The sequence below is a fragment of the Carcharodon carcharias genome, chromosome 22, assembly GCF_017639515.1.
Source record: "Carcharodon carcharias isolate sCarCar2 chromosome 22, sCarCar2.pri, whole genome shotgun sequence".
Taxonomy (NCBI): Eukaryota; Metazoa; Chordata; class Chondrichthyes; order Lamniformes; family Lamnidae; genus Carcharodon; species Carcharodon carcharias.
Genome location: NC_054488.1, coordinates 56,297,001 through 56,316,917, shown reverse-complemented (window position 1 = coordinate 56,316,917; position 19,917 = coordinate 56,297,001). Strand labels below are relative to the sequence as shown.

The window sequence follows — 19,917 nt, the reverse complement described above, 5'->3', positions numbered from 1 at the left end:
TTTTGGATGAGATAGTGAGGATCTGGAACGTGCTGCCTGACATTGAAATTGAGACAGGGTCAATCGAGGCATTCAGAAAGGGAGTTGGATCATTATCTGAAAAGGAAAAAAATTGCAGGGCTGGGGGGGAATGGCAGTAGGTGAATTGCTCCTTCAGAGGGCCAGCACAGACATGATGGGCCAAATGGCCTCTTCCTGTGCTGTAACCATTCTATGATTCTGTTAAATTGAAGCCCTGTCTGCCATCTTGGGAGGATGTAAAAAAATCCCATGGCACAATCTTGAAGAGAAGAGGAGCTCTCCTCTCATCCTGGTCAATATTTATCTCTCAATCAACATCACCAAACAGATTACCTGGTCATTGTTACATTGTTCTTCATGGGATCTTGCTGTGCATAAATCGGCAGCCGGGTTTCCTACTTTACAAAACTGACTACGCTTCAAAATTACTTCATTGGCTGTAAAGTTGAGTATGAGTAAAGGTGTGAGAAAAATGCAACTCTTTCTTTTGAAGGGGATAAATGAACTCAATTTAGGCACTCCTCGTTAAACCATTGATATGTGATCAGTACTCACTGCTGGTCTGTGCACTAGCCAGTAAGCTCTCTCTTGACAGTCCAGGACAAACCTATCTGCTTTCTTATGCTCTTTACCTGCCCTGGTGAAGAAAACAAAAATGAGCAATTTATAGAAATCCATTCTCAAACACGTAAATGGTTTTCAAAACTGCTACAAATCCTGGAAAAAGCAGGCCCTGAAATCTCTCAAACATCACAATGCTGACCTGTGAGGTTAAAGCTTGTGTTGATAGTGGATGAAATACCTGTTGCATTTGAAAAAAGGAACTTGCATTTATATAGCGCCTTTTAAAACTGTGGAATGTCTGAAAGTGTAAAATACTTTTTGAAGTGTAGTTACTGATGTAATGGCAAAAAATGCATCAGCCAATTTGTACACAGCAAGCTCCCACAAACAGCAATATGATAATAACCAGATGTGACATTGAGAGATAAATATTGGCCAGGACATCAGGGAGAACTCCCCTGCTCTTCCTCAAAACGGTGCCATGGAATCTTTCACATCCACTTGAGACAGCAGACCGAGCCTCGGTATAATATCTTATCCAAAAAACGGCATCTGTAACAGTGCAGCACCTCTCTCAGTAGTGCACTAGAGTGTCACCGTAGATTTTGTGCTCAAATCTCCGGAACGGATCTTCCACAGACCATGTTTTATTAATTATTACTTTAATTTTGTAGCACCACGTGTGATCACAGTGTGTCTTGTGCATGTCTCAGTAGGGGGTCATGAGCATTTTCTCCTATTATTAGTTCAAACGGACTGAGCAGGGCAGACTCTGAATACCCATGGGCTTCAGAATTAATATTGAAGGTTCTTCAGGGTTCTTATATGTAATGGGTTCTTTTTGAAAGGACTCAAATGGAACAATACACATTTGCAGCTCCATGCCATGGCACAGGGTAGCACTCAAGGTCAGAAGGTTGTGCGTTCGAATCCCACTGCAGAGACTTGAGCACAGCAAGCTAAGCTGAAACTTCAGTGCAGTACTGAGGTGGTGCTGCACTGTCAGAAATGCCATCTTTTTGGATGAGACGTTACACTGAGGCCCCGTCTGCCCTCTCTGGTGGGAGGGGAAAATTCCTGATAGTTTTTGAAGAGTCAGCAAGTTCTCCTGGTGTCTTGGACAACTTTTTCATACCTCCCTCAAAATCGCTAAAACAGAATATCTATTCATTCTCGTAATGCTGTTTGCGGGATCTTGCTGTATGAAAATTGTCTGCCACATTGGCTACATTACAACAGAGATTACACTTCAAAAAATTGGCAGTAAAGCAATTTGGGGTGTCTTGAAGGCTGTAAAGGGTGCTATATAAATGCAAACTCCTCCTTTCCCAGAAGATTTTAAACTCCAGCTGGGCCGTGAAAACTCCACAACACAAACTCCAAACTACAACACACCCAACACTTCCTGTTTTTAAAAGCAAAAAAAGCAGTTTTTGTTTTGGACTTCCTGTTTTTACATTGACTCAGCACTCCCCTCTGCTGGCTATAGTTTATATTACATGTGCAAAGAAGTGTCCACTTCCACAGTCCAGGTGACAAGTCATGCTCACTCTGAATGGGAAATCATGCACTTGTGGCCCACAATTTCCTTCCCATTAAAACCTGTGCGCGTGCGGCTTCCCAATTAGAGAAAATGGTAGCATTGTGCAAGTGGAAAAAGCGCTCTATGGTCCCTGACCCTACGCAGATGAGGAGAAAATTGTTTGCACTAGGCTCTCATGGTTTACAAATCTGCATTGCTAATGTCTGCCACTTCCCCATTGCCGCCACAGACTCACAGTGTCCTGGCCCAATAACTATCCCTCAACCAATATCACTAAGGACAGATGAGAGGTTAAATCGAGACCCCGTCCACCCACACAGATGGACATATAAGATCCCATGGTGTTATATTGAAGAAAAACAGCGGCATTATCTCTAGTGTCCTGGCCAATATTTATTCCCTCAACCAACATCACTAAAAACAAATGAGCAAAATACTGCAGATGCGGGAAAGCTGAAGAAAAAAATAGAAAATGCTGGAAATACTTCGCATCCTGACGAAAGATCATAAACTGTTAACAGTTGATCTTAACTCTGTTTCACTTTCCCCAGTTTATTTCTGGCCAGCTGAGTGTTTCCAGCATTTTCTAGTTTTTATTTCACTAAAATACAGGTGACTCAATCATTACTCTCATTGCTATTTGTGGGAGCTAGCTGTGTGCAAATTGGCTGCTGCATTTCCTATAGTAAGCCAGTAACAAAGCTTCAAAAAGTACTTCATTGGCTGTAAAGCTTTCTGGAATGTTTTGAGGATGTGAAAGGTGCTATAGAAATACAAATTCTTTATTCTTTAAATAATTACCCTATGATGTCATCTGAAAATTCCTAGGCTGTTCTCACTGATTTTCAAGCACCCAGTACCCTCTAAATAAGAAGGGATTGAACATTGCCAATAGATGACCTGAACATACCGATATTGCTCTTTTGCTTGCATGATGACAAAATCCCACTTGTGATTGATCTTCTTGTTCAAGATGTTGTAATTTTCCTTAAAAAGAAGCAATAAACACATAAATCCTCCCCCTTCTCAAAATCCTTTAAAATGACTGTTCTCATTCTCCCAACTAGATCAGAATGGAGCCATGTCTTTAAGGGTTGTCAACCCTCCAGCACTGTCCTGGAGTCTGAAGGAATTAAAGATTAATAACTTCTGATAGGCATCTAGGAGAAAACAAATTACTGAGGGCACTAAAATTTGTGCTTTTATTTATAAGATAAATTTTATTTATTAAAAAAATACTGCAAATAAAAGAAATAAAGTCTCTTAGGCTGGGTGGGGAGATTGGCAGAGGGAGGTCATGAGATGAAACCTCCAGAAATATGTCCACTCATTGCTGGCAACCTGAAGCCCCTGACTGTAATCAACGGCAGAGGATGATGTGGCAGTTTGTGAATTAGCCACAAACACAGCTCACTCACACTGCCTGTACACAGCCACACATGGGCCCCAACAATCCACTGTGTAATTTGGGTTGTCTGTGTTTTCTAGTGTGGAATCCGTGATCCCAGCAACATCATCCACAAGGGTCAATAAATACCTCCCAACAGTCTACGATCATGCAAACCATGGCTGCCACAGGTTTTGGCACACACAAAATCGTTCCTGGTGTCCTGTTTGACATCCGTCAGTAGGACAATGGTGGTCGGTGGTTATGTTATTGGGTCAGTGGCCTGAACTAATAGGCCAAAGACTGTGAGTTCAGATCCCACTATGGAATTAAGTTCAAAACATTTCCAGATGTGAAAAGCCAGTGTCCATGAGGCTGTTGGATTGTTTTAAAAGCCCAACTGGTTTACTCAAAAGGTTGTGCTCTTTCCAGAAGAGAAGATTTAATATGGGGTGTTTAAAATTATGAATGTTTTTGACAGAGTAAATGGGGGAGAAACTGTTTCCAGTGGCAGAAGGGTCAGTATCCAGAGGACACAGGTTTAAGGTGATTGACGAAGGAAATGAGGGTAATGTTTATTCTTTGCCAACTAAATTTCTGTTAACAACAAAACTTTATTTACCAATTAACCGGTTCATAACGTCACAAGTTGTCATGGTCGGGAATGCATTGTCTGAAAGGGCAGTGGAAGCAGATTCAATAGTAACTTTTAAATGGAAATTGGATAAATGTTTGAGGTAGATAGCTTTGGAGGGCCATCAGGAAAGAACTGGGGAGTGGGATCAATTGGATAGATCTTTCAAAGAGCCGGTGCAGGCACGATGGGCTGAATGGCCTCTTTCAGTGTTGTATCATTCTATGGTCCACGAGACAGATAGTGCAAAGGGATTGGGCTAAACTGTGGTACAGATGCAAAGACTGGGTTCTGGTGTAATATCCTGCATCAATGTGTGTTATGTAGCTGCTGAAAGGACAATGGATATATGTGGAGAGTGTACAGTAATAGTGTGTTACAACAAGGCAACTGTGATGGTGAAGTTAGTAAGACTTGATGATCAAGTTCCTCAGGAGATGGTGAAGTGGGTCCTAGCTGGAAAAACATCCTGTGTGTGAGGCCCAAAACTGAAATTGTGGAAAGGTTGTGCAGAGGTAACCTTAGATCCAAAATTCCACAAAAAGTATGAACTGACCTGGTGACAAATATGAGCCATGAGTGCATTAAGGAGAGATTGTATGGTACTTGGAAAACGTTCGGCTGTTAGCAGTATTTGACTAAGAACAGTTAACTTGCTGGTAAATGTCAATGTCTTATTAACTACATTGTCAAGGTAAGATGGCAACTACACTGTTAAACAGGTGATGGGTACTTGTACACCTATAATTGGGAATAGCTGGGGCACTGGGAGAGGGGGGAAGCGGTGCTGACTGTGAACTAAGTCAATAAACTCTCTTCAGCAAAGAAAGCTGCTGTGTCTTAGTCCTGAATTCACCAACTGGCGTGGATCCAGTCAAGATTAAATAATCATGAATTCCTGCAGAGAAAAAAGAAATTTATTTACAGCACATAGAGGGAATTAAACTCTTGGGTTAAAGTGGTATTTGATAAGTCTCACCTTCTCATATTCTTCTAATATGCCTTTCTTGCGGATATTTTTCTTTGCCAGATAAATTGCTGTTGAACAAAAAATTCATTCATCAATTCACAGTTTCATGGCAGAAATTAAAAGAATTATAGGCAAGTGTTTCTACATGAAAACAGTGATGAGATATCAAAAGTAATTCATTGGTTGTAAAGCACTTTGGGACACCCTGAGGCTGTTAAAAGAGCTATATAAATGTGAGGTTTTTTTCTGTTTATTTTAAGCTTTAATCAATTTGCCTTGTCAGGAAGATATAATAATGTTATTGGCATTTATTGTAAAATAGTGGTATCTGTGTCTATATGTGTGTGTGTTTGTGTGTGTGTGTGTGTGTGTGTGTGTGTGTGTGTGTGTGTGTGTGTGTGTGTGTTTGTGTGTGTGTGTCTTAATTGGATTAAAGGCGACTGGTCTGAAGGCTTTGATGTGTTAGAAAAGATAAAGCTAGGTTTGAAATGTTAAGTAGATAAACAAAGGGAGCATTTGCATTTTTAAATAAACCAGTCTAGATTGTTTTCAAAAGAGGGAGTGAAATGTGTCACCGAGCCAGGTCAAGTTTAGAAACAGCGTGTTTATTTTTCCCAAAGATTACTGGTTATATTTAGTGCTATGAGAGATCTTTGTTATCAGAAAGATAAAGTCCAAAGACAGTGAAATAATGAGAATTTGCATTCAAAGAGGAAATTATGTATAAAGGAGCAAAGGCTGTGTGTAAAGGAAGGCATTTTAAAATCGAACTATGCCTCAAGCTGCTGTCTTCAAAGAACTGAAGTTAAGAAAACTCACTTTGAATTCAACTGGTTCAGGGTGTCATGTTTCTTTGCCTGGGTCTTTTAAATCTATGTGTCTTACTGTTGCCTTAATGAAAGTGTAACTGGGAGCTAGATTGATTAGGGAATTTAGAAGTTATCATAGTAATTTGTAGATCTATGTATGTGCTTAAAAATCATTTTTCTTATTAATACATGTTTAATCTTGTTTTGTAAAAACCTATAAGACTTTGCGGTCTCATTACTACTGAATTCAAGGCACGCATCTCGAAATTTATACAAATTGCAAAACAAGTTGTTTCAAGTTTCCCTTTGGAATTTGAACAACTCAGCATTTACCATTAGCTGTGCCATAACAGCCTACTGTTGATCACTTGAGAGTGGGTGCATGTTAGGAGAAGATCACATTTAACCACTTTATGGGTACACTTACCATAGTCTGTGTCTTCTGCTGGCCACTCCTGGGTGGGCCAGAAGTAAGGAGTCTGCATAGGATGTAAAGATATAAGAATTAAAATAAATGATCTTAGGTCAGAGAAAATGCATACGGATAGTGGACTGGGACACACAACAATGGGCTAAATTCTAAATATAAAGGTATTTTGAAATTAAAGAAACATACCTTTGAACAGCTTGTCATTATTCCAATTCATTGAAAACTTTACTCTCTGTATCCTAAATCACACCAAGTCTCATTCACTCATCACTCCGGGTTCATTGGCTCAACGTATATTGGCTCCCAGTTAAGCAACACTGCAATTTTAAAATTCTCATCCTCGTTTTCAAATCCCTCCATGCTCTTGCTGCCTCCTAACTTCTGTATTCTCCCCCAGCCCCAGAACACTCTTACGTATCTGTATTCCTCCAGTTGTGGTCTTACACTCCCCCAATTTCCGTCTCTCTAAGTTGGCAGTCAGGCCTTCAGCTGATGAGACCCTGCGATCTATCATTCCTCCCTAAACCTCTCCACCTCTCTCTCTCCTCCTTTAAGATACTCTTTCAAACCTACTGCTCTGACCAAGCTTTTGCTCACCTGACCTTGATAATTATTTCTCTGAAATGTCTTGGGACGGTTTACCATATGTAAGACACTATATAAATGTTAGTTATGGTTGTTATTAAGCTGCTCAAATGTATCCCAAGCCAACAATAAATTGTTCACTGAATAAAGTCAGGATGTTTGCAGACCTGCTAGCTTATTTGTTGAAGGGTATTTCAATTCTGTAAGATTCTATTGACTGGTAACAGTTTTGGCATTTGTCCTGAGGCCATTTTTGGACTTGCTCTCGATCCCACCTAATAAGCATCTAATAGGCCCAAGTGGTACCTACATTAGCTGAGAACTGCATCTTGAGCTATATGTGAGCTAGAAGAATTCAGGACTTGCCCAGTAGGAGAGCAACAAGTTCTAGGAAAATCTTTCCATTCAACTGTAACATAGAATCTTACAGTCTCGAGGGATCAAGGCCATTCAGCCCATTGTATCTGTGCCAGCTCTCTGAAAGTGCTATCCAATTAGTCTGAATCCCTCGCATTTTCCCCACAGCCTTTCAGATTTCTCCTTTTCCCACATTTATCCAATTCCCCTTTTGAAAGTTACAATTGAATCTGCTTCCACTGCCCTTTGAGGCAGCACCACCCAGATGATAAGAACTTACTGCATAAAAAATGTTTCCTCTGGTTCTTCTGCCAATTCTCTTAAATCTGTATTTTCTGGTTACTGACTCTCCGGCTAGGGGAAACAGTTTCTCTGCATTCTGTTTTGTACAGATGCTGCATTTGTAATGTAAACACCACTCAGGATTGGGGAATCTAAATCAGGGAACAAACTCTGAAGAAGTGAGCTCTGAAGAAGAGTCATACAGACTCGAAACGTTAACTCTGTCCTTCTCTCCACAGATGCTGTCAGACTTGCTGAGGTTTTCCAGCATTTTTTTGATTTTGTAACAAACTCCCTCTGTTGACCACAAAATGCGTCTATTCATTTTTGATAAGCGGTAAGGGGCTTTGTTTACCTGGAACCTGTAAAGGCTGCTGTCTTGCCGCAGGATCAGGTTCCTGGGCTCCTGTAATGGGTAGATGTAGCCAAGCTTCACAATCATATTTCCCAAAATGTAGCCTTCTAAAGAAATCAATCAATGGAACACAATGGTCAGCTAGAGTGAAGTTCTTAAAATAACAGAAAATAAAGAATAAAAGAGGCATATATTACACACACACATTACAGATATATCGTATATATTTCCACATGCACACATTCTATAGATATATACGTATATTTATATGTATTTTGCATAAATGCACACATCATATAGTGTAAGCTGTGGTTAACTGTGGTCTTATCTCTGATTCAGAAGACTGGGGTTCCATGACCCCATCCAGAGACATGAGCATAAAAATCCAGGCTAACGTTCCAGTGCAGTACTGAGTGCTGTCATTGTTTAACTGAGGCCCTGTCTGCTCTCTCAGGTGTACATTAAAGATTTCACGCCACTCTTTAAAGAGTTCTCCCTGCTATCCTAGCCAATATTTATCCCTAAATTAACATGACAAGAACAGATTATCTAATCGTTATCATATTGCTGTCTCTGGGATCTTGCTGTGTGAAAATTGGCTGCTGTGTTTCCTACAATACAACAGTGACTACACTTCAACAGATAGCTGTAAAATTGGCTGTAAAGTGCTTTGGGATGTCCTGAGGTCATGCTATATAAATGCAGGAGTTTACTATGTTTAATTTGCAATATACTCGTTCATAATACATATATAGATATGCATAGATTATCTGTTTTATGTATATTTATTTATTTATGCACATAAATACTTAATAGTTTTCTCACTAAATTGTTTCCCTCCACCAATCTGCAAATCTAGTTGAACTTTTTGCCTTAATTATAAATCCAGCATGATGCAATCTGTTATAATGAAACTGAAGGTTTGTGTTGGAACTCATTCGGTTAAACCTGCTTTTGGAAGCACATTTGACAAAGCCCTAATCTGCTCCATATGTGTACAATGGAATGACAAGAACAGAAACCACAACCAATGTAGAACCATTGGGTCACCATTCCAGGAGGTTAGGGCTAAGGATCCAGGTGGCACCCTGTATTAGATCCATTTCATCTCTCAGTCAGCAGCTGCTGCAGCTTCTGGTGCTCCCTGTGGTCCATACCTCATGACATCCACAATGGAACATTTGGAATTCTGACCATAGAAACCCATTAAGTAACAGTCAGCTATTGGTGGGGGCGGGGAGAGAGAAGCTGAGGATACATTACAGTACAAAGGATTGACCGAGATATGGAAGGGTGGGACTGAGGGAAACATTTTTATAAAAAATAGACCTGACGCTGCATGAATATAAACTTGTGCTCTTACCTTCATCTGTAATTTGCAGACGCTGAATCAACCACTCCAACATATCATGCCCTACAAAGAGAACAGGCAACATTGTGAAAAGGTCCAAAGCTGGGAATGCCTAGTGCAGTAGATTCATGAACAAAAGGGGGTTGGAATTGTTTCAAGCCCAAGCTGTTGGCTTTCTTACACACATCTCAGTGGGCTCTCACACACTTTGGACCTTCCTTTTCTGGTGGGAAATGTCCTTCTGCCAACATTCTTATTTTCCACTGGCTTTAGAGACAGGACCCGGTGAATCTATACTGCTGGTTTATTTCCAAATTTTTTGGGGGTCAGGGTTGGTTGGACCATCGAACAGATCAAGGTTGATGGTCTTTACTCCTTCGGCTTATAATAAATATGTTGTTACTGTTTGTAAATCTGCAGTGTAAGTCTGTCTGTATTTCCTGTCATCAATTGATTGGGCTGTACAGAGTGACACTTAAAGTTCCAGCCAGATAGGACATGGTTGGGTTATTCCCTGTGGAACATGTCAGGAGACCACACTGTCGGAAGGAACTGGGATTGATTTTACCCACATAACTTGTATTATGCAACTCTCCTCCACTCACTGCATTTTCCTTGGAGAAATAATCTTGCTGTAGTTAGGAGACTCTGTTTGATGTAGTTTTGGTCATGAGTTCAGAGAAGTTCAAGTTCCGCCCTCTCCTTGCACCCCAGCTCACATTAACTCACTGGCTGACACACTGGTGTCAATCGCCACTTTTTTTATTTAAACAGACGGAAAACATATGCAGAAGTGTCGCTTTATACCCAACTGAATGACATAGGCAACATTTTCCCCCCTGTGGGGATCGGGGTTGGGGGGTGTGGGGGGGGGGGTGCGGGAGCGGGCGGATGGGCCTCCATTCGGCGTCCCCGTTCAGGAGCACGTCACCACTTTAGGTGGGCAGGCCAATTAAGGCTCGCCCAATGTGACGTCCGCCAGGAAGCGCTATGTGCTCCCTCTGCGGGCAGGGGGGGGGGGAATTCCCTCAGCCAGGAATGTGATCTTAAGAACACATAGATCTCCCTGAGGCAAAGTGCTGCCTTAGGGTGATTGGCTCTGATTCAAATGTTGAAATTAAGGTAATAAAAAAATTTACCTGCCACGTCCCCTCACTTGACGTTGTCACATGAGTTGGGTCATGTCCATAACTTTTATTAAAGCATTTGATAAAAATTTAAATACCCCCATGAAACCTCATCCCGCCCGTGGATGAGGTATGTTTTTTACTTGGCCTGCCTGCCAACCTTAGGATTGGATGGGCAGGTCCATCAATCATGTTAATTAGTTTTTTAATGGCCTTAATAGGCCGAACTGAAAATCTAAATGACACGGGGTGATGTCGGGACGCACGCCCAACGTATCCCCGCCTCATTTTATGCATCGGCGAGTGGGGCCCTACCCCCGCTTGCCGATCGTAAGACGCTGGCCATCATAACACTGTGTCACACACAGATATGGTCCTATTATTTATTCAGCTTAAAAACACAGTGGAACAGTCACAGCAAAAGATGGAAATGGTTCAATGTTGTCACTGAAATTGAAGGTGTATATTCTGAATTTTAAAGCTTTCCATTAGTTTCCACAATATTAAATGTATTCTTCTAGGCGAGGATCTATCTCAACATGAAAACTTCATTGCACAATATTAAGGAGATTTAATGCTCAATCCTTCAGTGAGTGAGCATCTCTCATGCAATTCTTAATGAATTCAAACACAAAAGAAATGCAGGCGACAAGTTAATAAGGAAATTTTTATACTTAATTAAAAACTGATCAAATCACCTCAGGGCAGTCCATTGTAAATTAAAAATTTTCCACACGCTATCATAGAATCACTTAACAGCAAACATAATTATTAAATACTGCTGATTAGGAGAGCCAATGACCTTAAATGTCTATTAACATGACCCCAAGCTCCATGCTCCAGGTCACTTGCCATTTTAATTCTCTGTCTCACTCACACTCTGACCTCTCTGTCCTCAGCCTGCTGTACTCTTCCAGTGAAACTAAATGGAAGCTTGAGGAAAGTCTTTCGGACTCAACACTTGAGATCAACAATTTCAGATCATAACTATTGCTTCCATTCTTTAGACAGTAATTGTTATTAATGGCTGTGCTGTTGTCATTTACATCTCCTCTAGACCCATCTTTTGTTTCTTTACTTGTTACCATACCCTTTTGCCATTTAATTTCTCCTGCCTTCCATCCCATCATGGGCCTTCCCTTTGGTCTTTTCCTGCCCTAGACAGTGCAAAGCAGCTGAAGGCACAGCTGCCAATGGTGGAGCAAAGAGAATCGAGAAGGGCAAGAGGATAGAATTGGAGGAACACCAAAATTTTGGAAGATGTCGGCCGGAGGAGTTTACTGTGAATCCTCTCCCATGAGGGCAGGTAGCAGAGCTGGAGGAACCACAGATCCAATAAGGAGTACCGTCCTTTAGGAGAACAGGAGCTAAAATTAGAAGACGATGTCATTCTGACCCTGTCTACTGTCTAATAACTAAAATCACAAAGGACATTTCAAAATCAATAGGTTCTCCAGTCTCATGTGGGTGTCAGCATTTGGTTTATGTAATCCTCTTACTATTAGACCAAGTAACCTAGCAACCGGCTGAGATAATGAAAGGATGAATCATTGGCATTACTCTTTAGCTGATTTCATTTTATCTCCTAAGTAGAAAGGACAAGTGGCATCATAGTACAAGAGTACAGGAAACAGCAGCTTACAACAAATAGCTGAGCATGAATAGTAAGTTGAGAAACACAGATAAGACTGACTGGAATTCACAGCAAAGATACACTGTTAACCTCAGTCAAGTTTATTCTGGGATGCAGTTACCCCTTCTAACACGCTGCATTAAACCTCCAATGTCACTGTGGATCAAACTGTAACACTTCAATTCAAATCATGCAAATGAAATGGCATGGAGTGTGCTTCAAAGGCTGGAAGCATTATCAAGAGTGAAATGATGCAAGTGGGAACTGAGATGAAAGAAGCCGCAGTGAGTTTCGGGAAATGCATCAAGGATGGTAGAAAATCACATCTGGCGAATCAAACACCTGAAGTACAAAAGGGAGATTGAATTTACAGGTGGAAATTAGATCTCATGAAAGATCTAGTCAAATTTATATTTACCTAAACAAAAACAGAATTACCTGGAAAAACTCAGCAGGTCTGGCAGCATCGGCGGAGAAGAAAAGAGTTGATGTTTCGAGTCCTCATGAACCTTCAACAGAACTGAGTGGATCCAAGGAAGGGGTGAAATATAAGCTGGTTTAAGGTGTGTATATGTGTGTGTGTGTGTTGGGTTGGGTGAGAGAAGTGGAGGGGGGTGGTGTGGTTGTAGGGACAAACAAGCAGTGATAGAAGCAGATCATCAAAAGATGTCACAGACAACAGAACACATAGGTGTTAAAGAACACATAGGTGTTAAAGTTGGTGATATTATCTAAACAAATTGTGCTAATTAAGAATTGATGGTGGGGCACTCAAGGTATAGCTCTAGTGGGGGTGGGGGGAGCATAAAAGATTTAAAAATATTTAAAAATAATGGAAATAGGTGGGAAAAGAAAAATCTATATAATTTATTGGAAAAAACAAAAGGAAGGGGGAAGAAACAGAAAGGGGGTGGGGATGGAGGAGGGAGCTCAAGACCTAAAGTTGTTGAACTCAATATTCAGTCCGGAAGGCTGTAAAGTGCCTAGTCAGAAGATGAGGTGTTGTTCCTCCAGTTTGCGTTGGGCTTCACTGGAACAATGCAGCAAGCCAAGGACAGACATGTGGGCAAGAGAGCAGGGTGGAGTGTTAAAATGGCAAGCGACAGGGAGGTTTGGATCATTCTTGCGGACAGACCACAGGTGTTCTGCAAAGCGGTCGCCCAGTTTACGTTTGGTCTCTCCAATGTAGAGGAGACCACATTGGGAGCAACGAATGCAGTAGACTAAGTTGGGGAAAATGCAAGTGAAATGCTGCTTCACTTGAAAGGAGTGTTTGGGCCCTTGGACGGTGAGGAGAGAGGAAGTGAAGGGGCAGGTGTTACATCTTTTGCGTGGGCATGGGGTGGTGCCATAGGAGGGAATTGAGGAGTAGGGGGTGTTGGAGGAGTGGACCAGGTTGTCCCGGAGGGAACGATCCCTACGGAATGCCGATAGGGGGGGTGAAGGGAAGATGTGTTTGGTGGTGGCATCATGCTGGAGTTGGCGGAAATGGAGGAGGATGATCCTTTGAATGCGGAGGCTGGTGGGGTGATAAGTGAGGACAAGGGGGACCCTATCATGTTTCTGGGAGGGAGAAGGCGTGAGGGCGGATGCGCGGGAGATGGGCCGGACACAGTTGAGGGCCCTTTCAACAACCATGGGTGAAAAACCTCGGTTAAGGAAGGAGGACATGTCAGAGGAACTGTTTTTGAAGGTAGCATCATCGGAACAGATGCGACGGAGGCGAAGGAACTGAGAGAATGGGATGGAGTCCTTACAGTAAGCGGGGTGTGAGGAGCTGTAGTCGAGGTAGCTGTGGGAGTCGGTAGGTTTGTAATGGATATTGGTGGACCAGAGATTAAGACAGAGAGGTCAAGGAAGGGAAGGGAAGTGTCAGAGATGGACCACGTGAAAATGATGGAGGGGTGGAGATTGGAAGCAAAATTAATAAATTTTTCCAAGTCCCGACGAGAGCATGAAGCAGCACCGAAGTAATCATTGATGTACCGGAGAAAGAGGAAGGGGGCCAGAGTAGGACTGGAACAAGGAATGTTCCACATACCCCATAAAGAGACAGGCATAGCTGGGGCCCATGCGGGTACCCATAGCCACACCTTTTATTTGGAGGAAGTGAGAGGAGTTGAAGGAGAAATTGTTCAGTGTGAGAACAAGTTCAGCTAGACGGAGGAGAGTAGTGGTGGATGGGGATTGTTCAGGCCTCTGTCCGAGGAAGAAGCTAAGGGCCCTCAGACCATTCTGGTGGGGGATGGAGGTGTAGAGGGATTGGACGTCCATGGTGAAGAGGAAGCGGTTGGGGCCAGGGAACTGGAAATTGTTGATGTGACGTAAGGTGTCAGAGGAATCACGGATGTAGGTGGGAAGGGACTGGACAAGGGGAGAGAGAAGGGAGTCAAGATAACGAGAAATGAGTTCTGTGGGGCAGGAGCAATCTGACACAATCGGTCTACCGGGACAGTTCTGTTTGTGGATTTTGGTTAGGAGGTAGAAGCGGGCTGTCTGAAGTTGGCCGACTATCAGGTTGGAAGCTGTGGGAGGAAATCCCCAGAGGAGATGAGGTCAGTGACAGTCCTGGAAACAATGGCTTGATGTTCAGTGGTGGGGTCATGGTCCAGGGAGAGGTAGGAGGAAGTGTCTGCGAGTTGACGCTCAGCCTCCGCGAGGTAGAAGTCAGTGCGCCAGACAACAACAGCACCACCCTTGTCAGTGGGTTTGATGACAATGTCAGGGTTGGACCTGAGAGAATGGAGTGCAGTATGTTCAGAGAAAGAGAGATTAGAATGGGTGAGAGGAGCAGAGAAATTGAGACGACTAATGTCGCGCCAACAGTTCTCAATGAAAAGATCAAGAGAAGGTATGTTTACCTATTTGTTTTCTCACATGTTAACGGGCCTGCTGCATATTTACAGTATCAAATCTGATAGCACAAAAGGACATTTATTGCCTCACTATACCCATACTGATTCTCGAAAGGAGTCATCCATTTAATCCCATTTTCCTGTCCCTTCCCCAAATTCTTTTCAATTTTGCTTCTTCAGATTCACTTTGCTTTTAAAAGCTATCATGATTTCCACCTCCTCCACTGTTTCTGTTCAGGCATACCAGGTGTTAACAACACTCTGTTTAAAAAAATTCTCACCCTCTCCCTTTCATTAGAAATGGCTTTTGGTAGCATTCACACCTCTAAATCAGAAGATTGTAGATTCAAGTCCCACTGTAGGCATTTGAGCACATAATCTAGGCTGATAGTCTAGTGTAGTGCTGAGGGAGTGCTACACTGTTAGAGGTGCAGTCTGTTGGATGAGATATTAAATGGAGGGGGTTGGAGGTGGACAGTTCAACACCACACACCACACCCTCCCCCACCCTGCCCCAGGAATCAAAGTCGATGCGGAGCGGGTGGGTGTACCCTGCAGACAGAACGTGCTGTGGGCAGGGTAAACAAGGGCCAAGTGAGAGTTAGCTCTTCACTGGGGAGGAAGTCCCACACTTGGGAGCTGCCAGCCAATCCGATTGGCCGACAGCTCCATCAGTCCCAGCAGTGGCTCTAGTGGGCGGTGCCAGGACTGCAAGAGGAGGAGGAAGAATATCCATACATCCCGGAGACAGGTCAAGTCCAGGGTTTTGGGCTGGGAGGGTTTGGGCAGGTTAAGGAGTGGGGGCAGGGGGAAGGGTGGGTTTAAGGCTGCGAATGGGTTGGAAGAAAAGGGGTGTTCTATCTTCAGGCAGGGATGCCCCTTGATTGTCAAAGGGCAGCCCCGGAAGATAAAATGCCCATTCTTCCTTCCCACCCTTTGAAGAGATTATTCTTCAAAATTGGGCGTTGAGGATTCAGGTACCCTCGCAGGCTTTTGGTCAATGAAAGCTGTCTTTTGGATAAAATGTTTTTAAAAAATGATGCCTTCAACCCTCTCAGGTGGACATAAAATATTCTTTATTACTATTTGAAGGAGAGCAGGTGAGTTCTCCTAATGTTCTGGACAATTTATCCCTTTACCAACACTACTAAATCAGTTTAATTAGCCATGAATCTCACCATTGCTCAGGGAAGGAGCTTTGAGTACTAGAGTAAGGAAGTCTTGCTGCAATTGTACAGTACTTTGGTGAGACCACACCTGGAGTATAATTTTGATCTCTGCACCAAAGGAAGGATATGCTTCCTTCAGAGGTAGTGCAGTGAAGGTTCACTAGATTGATTCCTGGGATGAGCAGGTTCTATGAGAAGAGGTTGGGTAGAATGGGCCTGCCTGTACTCTCTGGAGTTTAGAAGAATGAGAAGTGATCTCATTGGAAACATATAAGATTGAGAGGACTTGACAAGCTCGGTGCTGAAAAGCTATTTCCCCTGGCTGGAGAGTTAGAACCAGGGGCATAGTCTCAGGATAAGAGTCAGCCATTCAGGAATGTGATGAGGAGAAATTTATTTATTCAGAGGGTTACAAACCTTTGGATTTCTTCATCCCAGAGGATAGTTGATTCTCAGTTATCGAGTATAATGAATCAATAGATTTTTAGATACCAAGGAAATCAAGGGATAAGAGGATTGGATGGGAAAATGGAGTTGAGATCAAAGATCAGCCATGATCTTATTGAATGACAGAATAGGTTGGAGAGATCATATGGCCTGCTCCTGCTCCTATTTCTTATCTTCTTATGGTCTTATGAACTTTGCTGTGTGTAAACTGACTGCCATGTTTCCTACATTATAACAGTGACTTTATTTCAAAGATAATTAATTGGCTATGAAGCACTTTGGGCATGATGAGGTCAGGTAAACATTATATAAGTATCTGTTCTTTCATCTTAAAAAAAATCACCTTTGGGTTCGGTGCATGTATAATAGTTTAGGAATGGATGTACCTCCACTGGTAAACCTGGTATTGATGGAATGGTGTTGCAGTGGATTGTTGGGAAGATTTTTTAAAATCCATTTTAGGAAACAAATTCAAGAGCAGCAGCCAGGATTGTGCAAGTAGCACATTGGGAATCATCTCTTTGGCAGCAGTGAATAATATCAGCCCTCTTACCTGTCATAGCGTGAGGTATAGTAGTTATCATCAGCCTCTGTGTTTGTGTTTTAATTCCGGTATTTGGATCCTGCATCTCCATTATCAGAGGCTCAATCTAAAGAGAGAAGAGGTCCAAACAGGATGAAAAGGACAGAAGAAGTGATCAAAGGAAAAGCTAAAGAACAAAAACCAAATATATCAACACCATTTGTGCAAGATTGTGCTTGTTGCAGAGGTGGTACACATGTCATTCTCAGACCATTGAGGCTGAACGCTCATCTCCTGATGGCAGGATGCACAATTGGTCTCTGAAGTATCAAACAGGACAATCAACTTTGCAACTATTTCAGAGAGCCACTTGACTCCCTAAAGCCTGTGCACCACCTACAAGGCACAAGTCAGGAGTGTGACACAATACTCTTCACTTGCCTGGATGAGTGCAGCTCTAAAACTCAAGAAGCTCAACACCAACCAGGACAAACCCCACTTGATTGACACCCCATTCATGTGCCTGGAAGGGGACGATACAGCGCAAAAACCCGCCATTGTGGCCAGCGAGTAAAATGTCTTTTTTCATGCCCGCTACTGCGCTTAGAGCAAATCTGGGACGATTCTGCCCAGTGGGGTCCTTGGTAATCCAGCGCTAGAGAAATGAACAGGCTGGTCCCTAATACCAGAAATCTGACAGTGTGCCTTTTTACTTAGATTTCAATTGCTCACACCACCAGTATCCCTGTGCTTTGTGCGGTATCAGATATCGAATTAAAGAATAAACAGCAAAGAAAAAGAATGCAAAACATTTAGAATTAATAACGCTATTGGAAATGCTTTGGTGGAATTAGTAGCTTGCAATTCAATCCAGCCAACTAATATCCTCTAATAACTGCCTTAATAATTGGGTTAGTTCCCCTGGTCTCAGAAATGCATTTCTGTGTGATATAATCACAGTTTTTAATCACTATAATTACAGCAAATGCTGTATGATCCTGTTTGGTAATTAGTGCAGGTAATATGGTGATCTCTGAATTAAAAGGACATTCACCCACTGCATCAACAATGGAGCTTAACAGCTGAAATGTAGTTTGCAGGCTCTGCGGCATTGCTCAGATTTATTATAGAGCGAGAGGGATTTCTTGAATTCCATAAAAGCAAACCATCACTCTGCTGGGATAATGAGCTGCAATTCATTACTATCAATGAGATGAGGCATGTTCTTCCTACACCTGTTTCAATTTTGCTACAAAAAGCAAGCAGTAAGAATCTGGTTTGCATCGACAATGAGAAATGCAATAAGCACTGACAATGGACATTGGCAAAGGATGCTGCAATGGAAACTGGCTATGGGCACCAGCAATGGGCACTGGCAATAGGCACTGACAATGATCACTGGCAGTGGGCACTGGCAATGGACATTGGCAAAGGATGCTGTAATGGAAACTGGCAATGGGCACTGGCTTTTTAAAATTGGGTTTTGCTGAACCAGGGGCCAATGACGGCCAGCGACCTCAGAGGTGATGGATGAATGGGACTTGCAGCCAGAAATGGGGGAACTGGGTGACTGCATTCACTCAGTCAGCAATCTCCCTGCATATGATGAACAGCTCTGTTATTACTGGAGGGTGGCCTTCAAACCCCAAATAGGACCACCCCACTTGGCACAGCTCCTATGGCAGAACCTTCAACTATTGGGTAGCAAAGGGAGCAGTGTTGTTGAGCTGCACCACCATAAAGAATGAAGCAACTTCTTTGTCTTGGCCACAGATATCCAGAACTGTTGCCTTGCTGGATCCAATCTCCAACAAAGTGAGCTGCAGGCTGAGCTCCCTCTGTAAAAGGTCTTCCCCCGTGTCTGTCACTTGTTTAAAATTTGGCCGGGCTCAATTTTAGAAAATTCAGTGAGGCCTGGAATCTGATCTGTCCACACAGGTACACATGTAGATGTAATTCTGATGAAAGGTCGCCAGCCCGGGATGTTACCTCTGTTCCTCTCTCCATAAATACTGCTGGACCCACTTAGTCTACCCAACATTTTCTGTTTTTACACCTGTAGATGTTGGATGGGCTCAATCCTCATTGTTGCTGGGATGGCAAAACCAAGGCTCCGGTATCAGCAGTGGGTTTCCTCATCTCATTTTTTTTGCTGGTCTTGGCTTGTGCACAAACTATGCAGTTTATATCAGCAGGCAAGCCTGGTTTTTATCATAACATTTTCTTTGCTTAAGAACTGTTTTGCACTTTAGTGGTTTAACTGTAATAGGGAGATACAGCAAAAGGATAGTTTCATTATTAACAGCACATGACTGCCTTTGTTGGAGATTCTGTGGCAGGGACATGGTGTTACCAGCAGCATGCACCAACTGAAAGGAAGTACTCTGAAAATCTCATCTCCCCTACCATTGACAAAGAGATCATCAGCAATTCAAAATGAAAAAGGATAATGCGCTACCATGAAGATCCTGTGAAAGGGAAGCTCCAGGCTCTGTGCCCAACATCCTCCCCAACCAAATTTTCTTCCCCTCTTTTCCAGAAGGAATTGATTCCACTGGCATCCCTGCACCCCAACCACCAACCAAACCCCCCCCCCCACCCTCCCACACACACACACACACACACACACACACAAAACGCAATATCTCCCCTAAACTACCAAACTCCATGACTGAGAGCATCGAGAAGCTGTTACAGCTGAGCCTGACCTGTCCTCACCCAACACTTCTCAGCAAGGATCATTGCACTGCACGCAGGAGTAAGGATCCTGGCTGACATTTTTCTCTGAATCGAGGGAACTACAGGAAGGAAGGAAGACCAGATTACCTGTTTTAAAAACGTTGGTTGAGGGATAATTATTGGTCAGGGCACCAGA

The 19,917-nt window shown here is 42.7% G+C and overlaps 1 protein-coding gene across 1 annotated transcript in view; it reads right to left on the bottom strand.

Annotated features, from left to right (window-relative positions):
- Nucleotides 1-19,917, bottom strand: part of rgs9b (regulator of G protein signaling 9b) — an 89,171-nt gene that overhangs the window by 43,210 nt on the left and 26,044 nt on the right. Inside the window, exons 2-8 of the mRNA XM_041216848.1 lie at nt 17,073-17,169; nt 9,301-9,351; nt 7,938-8,044; nt 6,356-6,407; nt 5,129-5,187; nt 3,039-3,115; nt 577-658 (exon numbers count right to left, since the gene is read on the bottom strand). Coding sequence (XP_041072782.1) covers nt 577-658; nt 3,039-3,115; nt 5,129-5,187; nt 6,356-6,407; nt 7,938-8,044; nt 9,301-9,351; nt 17,073-17,169 — 525 coding nt within the window. The remainder of the gene's footprint in view (nt 1-576; nt 659-3,038; nt 3,116-5,128; nt 5,188-6,355; nt 6,408-7,937; nt 8,045-9,300; nt 9,352-17,072; nt 17,170-19,917) is intronic.